The 15,839-nt window shown below is 44.7% G+C and overlaps 1 protein-coding gene across 1 annotated transcript in view; it reads right to left on the bottom strand.

Annotated features, from left to right (window-relative positions):
• Positions 1–15,839, bottom strand: part of PINX1 (PIN2 (TERF1) interacting telomerase inhibitor 1) — a 64,597-nt gene that overhangs the window by 37,629 nt on the left and 11,129 nt on the right. The window contains exons 4-6 of the mRNA XM_048517352.1: positions 14,005–14,083; positions 11,174–11,266; positions 10,678–10,754 (exon numbers count right to left, since the gene is read on the bottom strand). Of these exons, the coding sequence (XP_048373309.1) occupies positions 10,678–10,754; positions 11,174–11,266; positions 14,005–14,083 (249 nt within the window). The remainder of the gene's footprint in view (positions 1–10,677; positions 10,755–11,173; positions 11,267–14,004; positions 14,084–15,839) is intronic.

A 15,839-nucleotide genomic window follows, 5' to 3' on the forward strand; every position in this document is an offset into this window, starting at 1 on the left:
TATGTATTATTACCAACTCATACTTTTTGGGATGTGCCCTAAAGTCTAAATATCTAAACGCTCAAAACATAAATAAGCACATGAAACTTTCTCATAAAGCATCCAGAGAACTGTGACAACATAACAACCCGACTGGATCAGTCCATCTAACCCAGCACTCTGCTTCCTTAAGACCACATGCAAGACATGGAATACCAGTTGCTTGCCTCCACCCAAGCAACTTGTAGTCAGACATTCACTGCTCCTGAACATGGAGGTTTATTTTAACCATCATGGCTAACGCTTGCTGATTGAGCTATTTTCCATAGATCTGTCTAATTCCCTTCTCAACTTATGTAGGCCAATAGGGATTTCAATTATGGTGTCACATTCCAGCCTGGAAGCCTCCCCTGTTCCTAGATGTTTTGGGGTGGGGGTGGTGATTGCTATTCAGTGAAAAGAAAAGACATTCTGTACATGCTCAGACACATTCTAGTAACACGGTACCTTCTTAACATGAGCCAAGACTGAGCTCTGGTACAGAAAACAAGATTCTCAATTTAAATCCAACCCCAAAAGTGACTTGTGGGCCCCATCCCCCATTAACCATCCAACGGCCACTTCTGACCCCCTTCACCACAGAGCTTTTGTGCTCCTTCACATTGTTTTCATGCTGTAAAAAGCAAGAGCAGCAAAACGGAAGAGAGAGAAGAGGCAAATAAAAGGGGTGTGTGTGTGTGACACCAGAGATAAAAAAAAAGTAGTAATCCAGCTTGCAGCCAAAGTACAGTTAAAAATGACTAAGTTTTCTTGATATATGAATTTGCAGGGAAACCATTTATCAATGCGGCTGCTTACCTCCGCAGCAGAGTCCCTCAAGCCGAAGAGTCGTGTCATTCCCCTTTGACTGATTAATTAGCCAATCAGGGGACATTTTTCACTGTGAGGCATGATGGGTTATCCCAGCTAATGTTTGGTCTCTAATGGCGACACATTAAAGCCAACTCGGCTCTTTTAGCCTATCGAAGTGACCGAATGGGAAGGCAAGATGATAAATCAAAACCAACTTCCCCACTCTCAGTTTTCCTTCGGTTTCTAACAAAACCCCCAAGGAATGAACAGCTAGAGGGAAGATTCTTCACCAATAAGGGCGGCGGCGGGTGCTGGAGGAAGCAGAAAAAACCCTGCAAGGTCTACAAAGGCCCTGCACTGCCTTGTGGGCAGTGATCGCACTTCTCTGCTTGTTCAGTAACACGGTACCTATATAAGAAGCCCATCAATACCTGGGTTTCTTTCTTTCCTCAGGAACCTCCCAAAGTCATGTCAAATGCCAGGGGGCACTTTCCCAAATCTAATCCACCCCCATCCCCTGAACAAGCTCCGGTTCCAGTTAAGAACTGCTGTGGAAATTCTATGTTCGTGTGACTCAAGAGGCCCCTTCCGCACATGCAGAATAATAATGCACATTCAACCCACTTTCACAATTGTTTGAAAGTGGATGTGGCTATTCCGCACAGTAAAATCCAGCTTCCAAGTGCATTGAAAAGTGGATTGAAATGCATTATTCTGCATGTGCGGAAGGGGCCAGACTGATGCTCAGAAAGCCCATGAGCTGATGCTGTACAAAATGAAGGGGGAACTAATTTTTTTCCTTCCATCACCGGAAATACACGGCGGCTATGAATGCACCCTAGTATGTTAGGCTGTAGACACTGGGCCCATGCTTGTCTTCCCCATCTACTGTCTTGAATACATGCTTAATTTCTTTCTTCTTCCGGCAGGCATTTGCCAAAATGCAGGCTCTTGGCGTATACACCTATTCCTTTAGCATGATAGCAAACAGTATCATTGTCCTGCCTGTCTCTGTGAGCCACTGGAGTTTCTACATGGGCCCTCCAACTATGCAATTGTCAGGATGTGGTTAGTGGGTGATCTGTCCTTGGGAGGTGGCCACCAGCTACTTCTGGCTTTCTGCCTGGGATGGGGATTTTTGCTTGTAGGTTATCTCTACTTGCCTGTGTGAAACTATGCTTTGTTTATTCTGTATTTCTTTGAGTGTTTGAAAGGCCACTGTGTAAAATCTACTATCAGAGGTCTGAGGCTCTCAGACCATGCATTGCCTGTATCTGACTATGACTGCCAGCACAATAAAGAACTGAGAACGGTTACTTTGGCCTGGACTTTGCTAGTTCGTTACAGCAATGTAGCACAAGAGATGCTGGGATGCACATCAGTATGTCAACAATGTTTTCTCTGTTGGGACCACTCTTAATGGGACCACTGTTGGGACCACTCTACTAAGCAATGTGATCATAGGAATACTAAGTCCATCTCACAGTGCTGTTGGCAGGATTAGTGTGAATATGTCAACGCAATGCTTCCTGCAGCCCAAAAGCATCTTGAAAATGCAGGTTGTCATTTTTTTTTAAAAAAAACCTGTCTTACAGCCTAGATTTTCTTAAAAAAAGGTCTCATCTGGGTTTTATTTGAAAAAGAGCCCTAGTAGGAGCAGCACAGAAATGTCCTAACTGTAAAAGCATGACTGGATTCATTGCAAGCAAACACCTTCCCTAGACTGTATTTTGATTTAACAGGCATCTCTGCCGGCTTGGAAGATTAAGGCATTCACAAGAATCCAAAGTTACCCATCAGAAGTTAAAATCTTTGCAGGTACATGCTCAGTCTTGAGTTTATATGATGGAAAAACACACACACCAGCCTCTTTCCTGAGCACATAAGCATACACACACACACAAAATATGGACTACATATGTATATTTATTAAACAGAGGTCACACTCTGTTCCAAGATGACTGTGACCAGTTCCTCCAACTTGTCCTTTGGGGTCAGGCTCTCTAACACATCTGTCCCTCTCTTCATCTTTTCCAATTTGAGGACAATCATCTGTCACACAAGAAATGCTATTCTTATTGTGCACAGGTACTTCTGTCTGTTCAAATCCTGGAGCCTGCAAACATATCCACACATCAGGATTGTCATCAAACCCATTTTTAAAAGTGAAGTGGGGAAAGAAATCCAGAAGGATCAAGAGCATATAGCTTGATCCTGGTGGCCAATGCGAGTAGCAGAGTGATGGACTAGATGGACTCTGGTCTGATCCAGAAGGCTCATTCTTATGTTCTGCTAGGACTAGGGAGATGAGAGTTTGCAGCCCACCACAGCTGCGAACTCACTCAGCCTCAGTTATGGTGTCATGTACTCTTGTCAACTTGCATGCCTTACCCTATGAATACCTTCTGGCAGCACTCCTGTTCATCTCAGGTATGCTATGGCCATGGCTGCATAGAACAATCAGGGGACACCTGGCAAATGAACTGTTAGCCTCACCTCTGAGCGGGGAGCTGGATCACTTAGCCTGGTGGCCCTTCCAGTCTTAACAACCCAAACCCCAAAACTACTTTCTAATGCTCATGATTTCAGCCACGAAGGCCTCATGGTGGCAAAAATGGCCAATTCACTTTTCAGAGCCAAACAAGCAGCACCTCTTTGCTCAACGCTTCTGGTAATGACCAGGAAATGAGAGTCACAGGAGGAAACTTCGGAGAGAAAAACATGTTAGTGATCAGGAAATTGCTGGAAGCTGACAGAAGCAGTTAAGGGGAACAGTAATCCAGCCTGACTAAACATGAGAAGAGATCATCTCAGAGAGCAGAAGGCGGCGAGTTTACCTCACAACGAGAAGGCACATCTTGTTGTCAAATACAAGCCTGAAAGGATAGATTTCAATACAAGGGCCGTCCAAATATCATACAACATGATGGCATTTTTTAAAAAAGGTTTGCTTGAAGTATTGTCAAAGGCTTTCACGGCTGGATTCCACTGGTTGTGGTGGGTTTTCTGGGCTGTGTGGCCGTGGTCTGGTAGATCTTGTTCCTAACGTTTCGCCTGCATTTGTGGCTGGCATCTTCAGAGGTGTATCACAGAGAGAAGTCTGTTACACACTGTGTTACACGCTGTGTCACTTTGCCTGAAGTGTTAGAATTGTGTTGTGACGCCTTATTTTAAGTGTTCTTTCAAATATGTGCCCCCTGCCCTGGTGAGGCCTAGTGAGACTCAAACAATCTCAGTCAGTTTCTGAACTGCAGCCCCTTCCCCAAATCCTCTGACTCTTTCAGGAACACTTCTGCCAGTGATAAGGCCTTGTCAGGAAATACAGCTGGATGGAGGAAGGAAACAGAGGGGAGAAATTTAAAATGTATATTTTTAGTAAGGGGGAGGGGGGGTTCCAGGAAGTTCAACCTGATAGGAAATAAAGGAATTTGTTTTTCTGCCTCCCAAGCTTCGAAGTGAGGAAATTTCAAGGCAAAGGATAACAGGCAAAGCCACATAATGAATTCCTCATTCCAAATCTGAGGCGGCTTGGGACCCCCAAAGCCGTCTCTGGAGAGCGGACTAATGGCCAATCAATATTTCCAATCGCTCCATTGTCTCCCTGAGTAAACTGCAGACAATTCCAATTTAGTGCACACAAAATGGGCAAGCCATTGTTTTGATATTAAGGGGGTGGGGGGTGGGGAGATAAAGGAACAGGCAGAGCCCTCTGTAGTTTTGTTTAGTCCCCAAATATGTTTTGAAGAACATAAGCTCTCAAACTGGAATGAGCCCAATGTTTGTCAAAGAGAAAGTGAGTTATGCGGCATTCGGAAAAGGAGGATAGATATTTCTTGGCTGTTTCAATCCTGGCTACCACGTCACACAGCAGCGGAGGGCAATCAAGGTTTATGAAGCAGGTTCTGGATTTAATCCTAATGAGCAATGCCAAAGAGAACTTTCAGGGGTGTTGGGTGGGGCCAGTGAGTCATGGAGACAGCGGTGAATTGCGTTGGGAGCACAACACACTTCAGAAGCAGGAGTTGTTGGATCCTGTGATGCTCAGGCATTGTGGGGGATAAAAAGAAAGTGGGAATGTTTTGCCAGGAACCACGAGGCTCCAGCCCAGGCGCAAGTCCACTCCTACCATCACGACCGTTTGCATTGTGGAAACAAAATATTAGGTGAAGAGCCGAATGGTGTGGGAAAATGGGACAGGTATCGTACGTAAATAAGATAGACATTTCTCTTCCATGACTCAGAATGTTGCAAGCATATGATGGGGTTGCATGTGTGTGTTTGTGGGGTGTGTGTGTGTGTTTAAAGTTAGGGCTGCCTAAAAGTCCCAGACTTTTAAACATTAGTTTATTTGTGAAGTATGGTTTTGTTGCAATGGATCTCTTCTGCAGAGCTACTAGAAACAGGCTGCAGGCAATGGAGGGTGAAGCACATAAGTAGGACGAGACACTCCTCATCTACTCTTTCTGCAACAAGGAACACCAGGACCCAATTAGAAGGCCTCTGGCTTCAGCCCTGGCTCATTTCAACACCAGCCAATGGGCCTGGAATTCGTGGAATGGCCCAGTTTTGGCCACCCATCTTCCTCTGGCAGCCAATTCCTGCATTCAAGGTGACTAAACCAAACATAAAGCAATTCGTTAAAAAGGTAAATTTACAAAAATCAGCTACCATAAATACAGTGGTTATTACTGTAACTACCATTTCTGTAACTACCATAAATACAGTAGTTACCATAAGTACAGTACCACAAATACAGTAGGAGCAGAAGTGGCGTAGTGGTTAAGAGTGGGTGCATTCTAATCTGGAGGAACCGGGTTTGATTCCCCGCTCTGCCGCTTGAGCTGTGGAGGCTTATCTGGGGAATTCAGATTAGCCTGTGCACTCCCACACAAGCCAGCTGGGTGACCTTGGCTAGTCGCAGCTTTTCGGAGCTCTCTCAGCCCCACCCACCTCACAGGGTGTTTGTTGTGAGGGGGGAAGGGCAAGGAGATTGTAAGTCCCTTTTGAGTCTCCTATAGGAGAGAAAGGGGGGATATAAATCCAAACTCTTCTTCTTCTTCTTCTGGTTTAAAGAGAGTGAGCAGCAACAACAGTACCAAAAATGCTAAAACAGTGATGGCGAACCTTTTGAGACCGAGTGCCCAAATTGCAATTCAAAACCCATTTATTTATCACAAAGGGCCAACACGGCAATGTAACCCAAATACTGAGGTTTTAGTTTAGAAAAAACGGTTGGGTCCGAAGCTTGGTGGTAGTCGGTGGCTTTGCTTTGAAGCAGCCGTGCAACTCTTCCAACGGGTGAATCACAACCCTAGGAGGGCTTACTCAGAAGCAAGCCCCATGGCCAGCAACCGAGCTTACTCCCAGGTACAGGATTGCACTTTAGTTCTTCGCATGAAAATCAGTGGGGTTTAACAGCGCTTAACAGGGTTACCTACACTGCTTCACCAAAACTAGGTCGTAGGTTTAATGCTAATATTTGAGCCCAGCGGCCCAGGCCAGCCTAGATGTGTGTGAGGGTGACTCTATTCGTGCGTGCCCACAGAGAGGGCTCTGAGTGCCACCTCTGGCACCCGTGCCATAGGTTCACCCCCACTGTGCTAAAAGAATTCCCTCAAATGCTCGAAAGAATATGAAGACATTCCTGAAACTGCCTTATATTGAGTCAGACCAACCTGCCTGATCTTTTCAGTGGGATATGCTGAGGACTGAACCTGGGACCATTTGGGTGCAAATAATATACCCGACCACTGAACTGCTGTAATACGACAAACTCATACCTTATATTGAGTCAGATCAATGTCTATCAGTATCATTTACTCCGACTGGCAGCAGCTCTCCAGGTTTTCAGGTATTTCAAATCACCCACGACATGATCTACTGAACTGGAGATGCTGCAGACTGAACAGACTGGGACTTCCTGCATGCCAACCAGACACAGCTGTAGCCCATTTCAACTTGGCACCTACATGCTAGAAAACTGCAGTGCCAACTCAACCTCTTCAGGGAAGGAATTCTTTGAGAGGGAGGTCATCATAGAAAAGTCTCTAAAGAGGAACAGCTGGCGCAGGGCCTCCAAAGAAGATTTCGTATGGAAGCAGCTGGTTCTTTGGCACGAGGTTAAAATGTATTGGATCTCTGAGGGATCCTGCTGATTGGTGGCGGTGTGCAGCGTGTCCCCTTATCCTGTGTATATTTAAGACATGTTTACACTCTCTCTCCACAATCCAGTTTGAGGCAGTTTACAAGCAGAAGCAACACCACAGAAGCCTCACAAACTAGCATGATAAACACTAAATGAGGCATTAAAACAAGTCAGGGACATGAGAACAGCACATAACAACCAGTAAGCACCCTAAAAATATCCATAGGACAGACCTCAGACCAATAGCTGTGCATTTAACAGCTAAAAAAATAATTGAAAAAAATAGTTGAAAGCCTGAGTAAAGAGAAACAGTTAGCCAGGCACCTAAAAGAATGTAAAGTCTGTGCCAGGTGAGCCTCAAAGGGAAAGCATTCCTAAGGTGAGGGGCCACCACTGAAAATGCCCTGTCTTTACATGTTCCCACCCACCTCTGAGGGCAGGGGTACAGAGAACAGGTTTCAAAGCCAATCTTTACTGGCTGGTTGGACAATACATGGTCATTCAACTACTCTGGACCGAAGTAATTTAAGGCCTAAAAATAAGAACCAGCAGTTTGAATTGAGCCTGGAAGAAGATGAGTAGCCAACTGCAGATCAGTCAGCACAGGGTGATGTGATTCTTACAGCCCACCCCAAACCTTAGCCAGGCCACTGCATTTTAGACCAATCAAAATGCTGGTTTTAAATTCTGTTCTGATTTTGTTAGGCCTGCTAATTTAAAGAAACTGTAAGAGACTTTCGCTCTCTGCTACTATCGTAATGCAAGAAAGGTAAGCAGGCATGGCTTTGGGGACAGGGAGAATGAAGATTTCTACTGATTTTTGTGTTTAAAGATATACTGCTGAACGTTTTTATGATTCTTCCATTCTTCCAATTAGCTTTATTGTGATTTGCAGCTAACTGACTGTCTTGAGCACCTTAGAAGCCGAGACTGCAGGTTATAAGTGTCTTAAAATAAACCCAGAAAAGGTTGAGCACTGCCTCCAAGAACAGCAGGAACAGACAAGAGGGTTACCATCAATGAGGGGGGTGAACAGCTATGGACCCCAGACTGGTATCTGGTGTGGAAACAGGACTCCAGGATACTGCAGCTGATCAACCCTGGTAGGGATGCTTGTTCTGAAAGGGAGAGGTTCTTTTCCCTTGCACTGGCCTTCCTGCTGAGCTCTCTCAGTAGAAAACGCCACTGGTTGGGGTAAACTTTGACATGCCCAAGTCCCACTGGAACTGGAAAGTGATTATAGCAGATGTCAGTATTGTGTAAGCAGCCAAGCAGTTGCCGGAGAAGCAGAAGAGGAGGGGGACAGTCAACCCCCAGGCACAGCAGAGACTCTCAGTGCTCAGATTATCGCAGAGTCGAGAGGCTTAAAAACTAAACAAGGCAGGTAACAAGTTGCATGAGTTACGATAGAAGTCGTCCCTCACCTGGCTGCCCCTCCCCGCCCCGGTGCAGATTTTAGTGAATGCTGAGTTAAGTCGGCCTGACAGGAGAATCCCAGATTCTGACAGACAGCAGCACTCTTCCTATCTGCACAGGAAACGATACAGGGCTGTTCTCTTCCAGCATTTCCCTGCTCCTGCAGGCATGACAGTGACACACTCCAGGATTTGGGAGCAGCGCATTTTGGAGCCAGCCTGGTAAAGCATGGACGGTGGACAAGGCATGGGCAAAGCATGGATGATAGCTCACAGATGTAGGAGGAACAGCATGGACCTGTGGGACTGGGACTCTGGCCAAAAAAGATCACTGCAGCTGAGCGAAATCAGCCAACCTGAGGCCCCGTAATACTCTGAATGGCCCACGAGCAGCAACAGCCTGACTGCACACAGGGCAGTGCAGGGTAGTGAGTGGTCTTCCAAATACATTTACCCTTTTTGCCACCCCACAGAGAAAAGCAGTACAGCTTTGTTGCATCAAGGCAAACTGCTGATCACAGAAGACTAACATTTGGGTTGAAATTACATTGTTTTTCATTAAGTGGCTTTCTTTCATTAAAAAAAGGCACCTTCTCTGTCCCGCCCCGAATATCCAACACAGTAAACATGAGTGGGCTCAGAGTGACCGTCCAAAGTTACTAAACCAGAAAAAATAGCGGTGCTGCCTCAGGATTCCCCGAGTTGGAGAGCTCTTGTTGGGGTGGCTGATGCTGGAAACCAGAGGAGTGGTTTCAAGAATATCATATACTTTCAGGTAAAAGTTTTCTGGTATAAATTCATGAGTTTTAGGTCAAGTACACACTCTTGAAACAGCAACCAACCCCCAAAACAGCAAACCTTAGTCCTGTTCAGCTGGAGCTTCCATACTTACCTGAGCAGCAGCATACGAACTCTCTGATCACGGCTCTCAATTCCCACTAAGGCTCCCTGTTTTTGCCTTCCCTTTTCTGTTAGCTGCCAGGTCCTAAGGTGGCCACTCGCCCTCCCTTCCTAATAATTGAAGACTTTATGTTACGTGGGGGGTGGAGAGTTTGATTCTTCTGTCACCACCACCTCCCCCCATTAACTGAGCTCAATTCCACATGTAATACTGTCACTGTTCTGTTAAATGGGAAACAGAATCAACAGAACATTTAATACAGCAATATTTTCCCACTGAAAAGCAATGCTCTCCTCCATGGGCAGAAGCAAAAGCAGCCAGGACGTTACCAGCTTCTCTCAGACTGGTCACCGGAAAGCCAGCCAAGGAAGTCCCTCTGCTTCCCTTCCCTCTCTCAGCAGTGGATTAACACAGAAGGGCTTTCTCCACACATGCAACACCTTGGGAAAAGCCCCCCCCCCCAAAAAAAAATAAAGGTTTGCTCCACCCCCCCTTTCTTCAAACAGAAAATGGGCTGTGTGCTGGTAAAGTTAAAGCATCTTTTACAAGTTATTGGTGATTGGTCAGTTCACTGTTGTCCCCCAGCTGAACTGAAGCTGACAAGCGAGCAATAGTTATATTTGCACAATCTTAAAAGATTGCAAACTCAGGGTCTCTGGCCCATTCCTCCTAACTGGTCTTTTCATCAGGAATTTTCTAACCTCTCTTCTTTGCAATCACACTAAGCAGAGTTGACATACTAAGCAGAATTGACATGTTAGCTAAGCGAAGTTGACATTTTAAAGTGACGACACGGTCAGGAACTAGCAGGGCATTCTCAACCATTAGTTATTTATAGCCAGTCTTTTCATCCAGTTCGGGCTCACAAGGGGGCAAGCAAATAAAAAGATGTGCAAAAGAAATTTCAGAAACAGTACACACCTACAAAATTAGCAATTAGAATCAAACAAGAAGGAGGGTCAGTTAAGGAACAGCAGAATAGGAAGGTCTTCATTCATTAGCAGGAGATGTGGATCAAAGAGACACATCTCCCTGAGAAGGGAATGCCATAATTTTGGTGCCACACTCAAGAAGACCCTTTCCGGGGTTGCTGTCTATCTAGCCTTAGGTGATATCACCAAACCCAACACTCTTCCTATCAGGTCATCAACTGTGCTTTGCTAGCCCAAACAGAGTGCTAGTCCCACACCATAGCTACAAACCAGGCAAGGAAAAGACCATAAGAAGGTGAAGACCATAAAACCCTTACATTCATGCAAATATACTGTGATGTTGATTTCAAACAAAGCTTAACCTGGACGTTCCTGAATCTGAAAAAGCTGGAACAAGTGGAGTTAAAAGTCTTGCTTCCTTCCAAAGAGAAAACTACCAAGCAAAGCACATACCGCTGTTTTTTTGCTCTTCTGACGTTTCCCAAAAATACAGGACAAATCATCTTCACTTCGGGAAGAGAGATCTTTTCCTGAAGAGAGTGATAGAGAACAGAGCAATTGGTGTTGAGGAACAACTCTTGAGGAATATAGTTAGGGTTGTGTTCACACTGATCACAAGACAGTCAAAAAGAACCCTCCAAATTTCCCCAGCAAGTAACAAAATTCCGGGACAAAACACTACTGCCCCTGTGCAGCTCCAGTTAATTTCTGCAACCTTTAATGTAATTTATTCTGCTTGAATTAGGTATGAAAAAGAGCAGTTTTTCAGTTCCTGCACTAATTCTCCTTGGCTCAAAACACTCATCACATTCTGACCACATCCATTACCCCATTTTGTCCATATAAGGCAGCCTGAGAGAAGGGAGACCTCTATATCATCTTGTGGACATCCAGAAAAACATTCTGCCAACCCAGTATCACGTTTAAGCTTCAACTGTCTCCACTGTACCTTTGGCAAATTTCACATAGTGAACCCGTTTCCGAGAGATCTTGGATTTCTCCTCAAGATTAAACGTCCTCTTTTGCTCCACAGATTCAAACTCTAAAATACAAACACAGAACATATTGTGACACTAACATATGCCTAAAGTTTATTCCTTTGAAATATGGCACTGGAGGAGTTTTATGGATATCGCAGGTGACCAAAAAGACAAATCAGTGAATTCCACATCAAACCAAGCCTGAACTCTCTCTGGAAGCTAAAATGACTACACTGGGGCTATTGTACATTGGTCAAATTATGAGAAGGCAAGGCTCATGGAAAAAGAAAATAATGCTGGGAAAATATATTGTGGAAGGCTTTTATGGTGGGAATTAACTGGCTATTATGGGTTTTCCGGATGGTGTGGCTGTGGTCTGGAAGCTTTTGCTCCTAACGTTTCACCCGAATCTGAAGCAAGTCACAATAACATCCGTTTCTCTGCTTGGGAAAGTGTGGAGTGATTGTGTGGTGGAGTGCGTGTTTTGTCTGTCTCACAGGAGGATGAGAGACATTTGCATCTGCCTGGGTGGAGTCCATTTACAGTTGAAGGGAGTCAGAAAAGAGGAAGGCACAACATGAAATGGATTTTTGAAGGCTTTCATGGCTGGATTCAACTGGTTTGGGTGGGTTTTCCGGGCTGTGTGGCCGTGATCTGGTGGATCTTGTTCCTAACGTTTCACCTGCATCTGTGGCTGGCATCTTCAGAGGTGTATCACAGAGGGAAGTCTGTTACACACTGTGTAAGATGCAGGCGAAACGTTAGGAACAAGATCCACCAGACCACGGCCACACAGCCCAGAAAACCCACCAGAACCAAATGAAATGGATTGACTCAATCAAGGAAGCCACGGCCCTCAGTTTGCAAAACCCGAGCAAAGCTTTTCGTGACAGGACATCTTGGACGTCATTCATTCATAGGGTCGCCATAAGTCAGAAACGACTTGGTGGTACTTAACACACAACAAATACCTGGAAAAAAGGGTAAAGGAAAGTGGCCATGGCTCAGTAGTAGAGAATCTGTTTTACTCACAGAGGATACCAAGTTCAATCCCAGGTATCCCCAGTTTAAAAAAAAATACAAGTAGAAGTGACGGGAAAGACTTCTGCCAGTCAAAATAGACAATATAGGCCTTGTCAGGCCAATGCTCTGGGCAATAAGAAAGCAGCTTCATGCATTTATGGTCTCCTCTTTTCTATTTCATTTCATATTTAGTTTATATCCCGCCCTCCCCCAGAGGGCTCAGGGCAGCAAACAACAGTAGTGAACAAACAATAAAGCATAGCATAAACATCAACAAAAATAAATCATAATACAACAATATCAACAGCATAACAATGAATCACAATGATATACTATAAACAATAACCAATTATATCAGCTAACCCCCAAATCAGTTCCCACAACTACAAAACGCTGCCCAAGTCAGCTGCCTTGGGCTGCTGGTGGAACTCCTGTTGAAGCTGCCAGACCCCACCTCCTGCAGGTGTTTCCAATGAGGTGCCTATGGTACTTTCTCCATGTTACACTTCCACAGTTCATTCACACTGGGAACCCTCTCTGTGAAGAACTTCCGTGAAGGTCATACGACTGCTTCCATCACAATTAAACAGCTGTTTTCCCTCTTAGATTCATCCTCAGGCATGCTAAAGACCATCCCTACCTTCAGTTTATTAGCCAAATGATTGTTTTTATGCCTTGCACTGCTGCTGCCCATCAACCAGTAGATGCCCCTTTGAATTCTGCAAAGACCAATGCAAATGGAACTACATGCAAACTTCCACAGAGGAAACTAAGATAAACTCATATGCAGATAGCTGTGTATAACCACCATTGACATTTGTGTCTTTGGCAACAAGCTTGGGAGCAGGAAAAGCAGAACCCCATCAGAGTTTCCCTAATACTGCCTTGGATCCCGAGGAGAATTTCTGCAGTTAAAAGGTGAGGGCGATTATCACCAATTCATCCCTCTAGCAGCAGACCTTGATTTCCCTCATGATGCTCATTGGGATTCCCTTTCACCCAAGAGCAACATTTGGGGATGGTGCATTCTAGGCAGCAGTAGGAGGAGGAAGGGGAAGTCACAATCCATTGGCAGAGATCCCTTCCATCCACTGAAATCTCCACTGGATTCAAGCTCACACTCCGTGTGGAGACAGACACATGCATGCCATTTCCCACACACAATGACTGATCTTCAGGGCACATTCCATTTCTTACCACCAAACCCTGTGTAGGAATTTCTATGCTCTCAACACCACTCCTGACTTTTGCTACCAAGTCTCTCGCTTTCCCTGATGCACTTCAGTACTAGATGGTATCTCAGCTGGGCTCCATTACCCAGAGCAGCATAAGCTTGGGATAAAAGTATTTGAAGCATCAGAGACCAGCTGGCAGATAAAATGGTGGGAAGATGGTTTAGCTCCCAAAATCTTTTGCTTTAAGAAGTAGATCCCCACCACCACCGCCATGAATAGGGTTTGCTTGTATGAAGTAAAGTGGTTGCTGCCATCATTTCAGACTTGACCTTCAAACATTTGTTTGTTGCAGTCACACTCCAAAGTCTTCATTTAAAAGTGTCTTCAGCATCAGCCTAGATATGTCCAGCTGTCCTATATTTTTGCAGAAAAGAAATTACGGAATGTTGTGGTTTTGAGCTCGGGAATAATCTTTCTGCACAAGTTGCACTAGTGCCCTCATGTGGTTAAGAGGTGGAATTCCAGGAAGAATTTCCCAAACTGTGGGATTCTTGAGGGACATATTACTGTTGGGACACCCTTTGCAAGATTTGAGAATATACCTGCATCGTTTTGGCCATGGCGGTTGTTCAGGTCTGCCAGAAGCTGATTGAAGTCATCCTGATGGGCAATCCAGTTGTCCTACAAACATACAAGAAGCAGGTTGGACTTTTTAAACATTTTAAGTAGCAAGGGTCTTTACAGAGTAGCATAAGTGGGAAAAAAAAGACAGTTTTCTGTTCCAAGAAGCTCACAATCTAAATTGGCGCAGAAGGACAAACAGCAAAGAAAAGGAGAAAGGGAGCTTGAAATTAAAAGAGAATTATTTTTGTAACTCTATATTTCAGGATGATTCTTTCCAGTTATTGCATAAGCTTATATATCATTTACCACAGTTCAGAGCGCACACCATGGCGTAAGCTTCAAAATGTACAGATGAGCCAGGTTGAGCGCTACTCATTAGGTTTAGCTGTCAGTCTTTTCGGCACTCTGCATCACATAATCACCTCCTGACTCCATGACACGACAGCCTCTTGAGAAGAAGGCGGTTACTGAGGCTTGCTGATTTGGACCCTACTAATCCAAAGTTAGAATACACTGTAGTAAGCAAAACCCAGATTCCCACCCTGGCTTTCTGGCTGAACATAAGTTGCAGGTTGTCAGTAGGGTCGCCATACTGAAGCTAAGTTAAGATTCCCATGGTTTGATCTGATGTCTGAACCGGACTCAAGGATTTCATCCACACATAACCCCGATTCATAGCTTATGTTCTACATTTGAATTGATTTAGATTAGGGGTGGCCAACCTATGGTGCTCCAGATGTTCATGGACTGCAATTCCCATCAGCCCCTGCCAGCATGACCAATTGGCGGGGATGATGGGAATTGTAGTCCATGAACGTCTGGAGAACCACAGGTTGACCACCCCTGATTTAGATATTTCTACCTTGCTTGTCTCCCCAATGGGAACCCAACATGGCTAATAACACCATTCTCCCCTCCTCCATTTTATCCTCACAACAACCATGTGAGGAAGCTTAGGCTCAGAGAGTGACTGGTTCAATGCCACCTAATTAGTTTCCATGGTACAGTGGGGTTCAACCAGGGTCTTCCAAACCCTTGTCTGGAACTTAACCGTCCACACCACACTGGTTCTCAAAACACAGTTTGGCATCGTATGAATGAGCCTTCAGTTCATCTGCCTCAATTCCCTCCCTTTCAATGGCAAACTGGGGCTTGTCTTCCAAACCTGAACTAGAAACCAGGAAAAGGGTTTGCTCATCAACAGTTTCTCGAAAACAAGTCATGCCAGACTAATCTTATCTCTTTTTTTTTTATAGAGTGACAAACTTGGTAGATGAAGGGAATGCTGTGAAAAGGTGTCCCATGATATTCTTGCGAGTCAGCTGGAAGGGTGTGGATTAGACAATGCAACTGTTAGATGGATTTGTAATTGATTGACAGCCTGGGCACAAGGAGTGCTCATCAATGGCTCATTTTCATCCTGGAGAGAAGTGAGTAGTGGAGTACCACAGGGTTCTGTCCTGGGCCCAGTTCTATTAAATATTTTTATCAATGACTTGGATAATGAAATGGGCATTTAATCAAATTTGCAGATGATACCAAATTAGGAGGGGTAGCTAATACCCTGAAAGACAGGGGCAGGATTCAAAATGATCTGGCTAGATTAGAAAGTTGGGCCAAAATAAACAAAATGAATTTCAATAGAGATAAATGGAAGATTCTACACTTAGGGAGAAAAAAAATGAAATTCACAGATATAGGATGAGTGGCACCTGGCTTGACAACACTACATGTGAAAGGGTTCTGGGAGTCCAAGTAGACCACAAACTGAACATGAATCAGCAGTATGATATGGCAGCCAAGAAAGCCAATG

The sequence above is a fragment of the Sphaerodactylus townsendi genome, linkage group LG01, assembly GCF_021028975.2.
Source record: "Sphaerodactylus townsendi isolate TG3544 linkage group LG01, MPM_Stown_v2.3, whole genome shotgun sequence".
Lineage (NCBI taxonomy): Eukaryota > Metazoa > Chordata > Lepidosauria > Squamata > Sphaerodactylidae > Sphaerodactylus > Sphaerodactylus townsendi.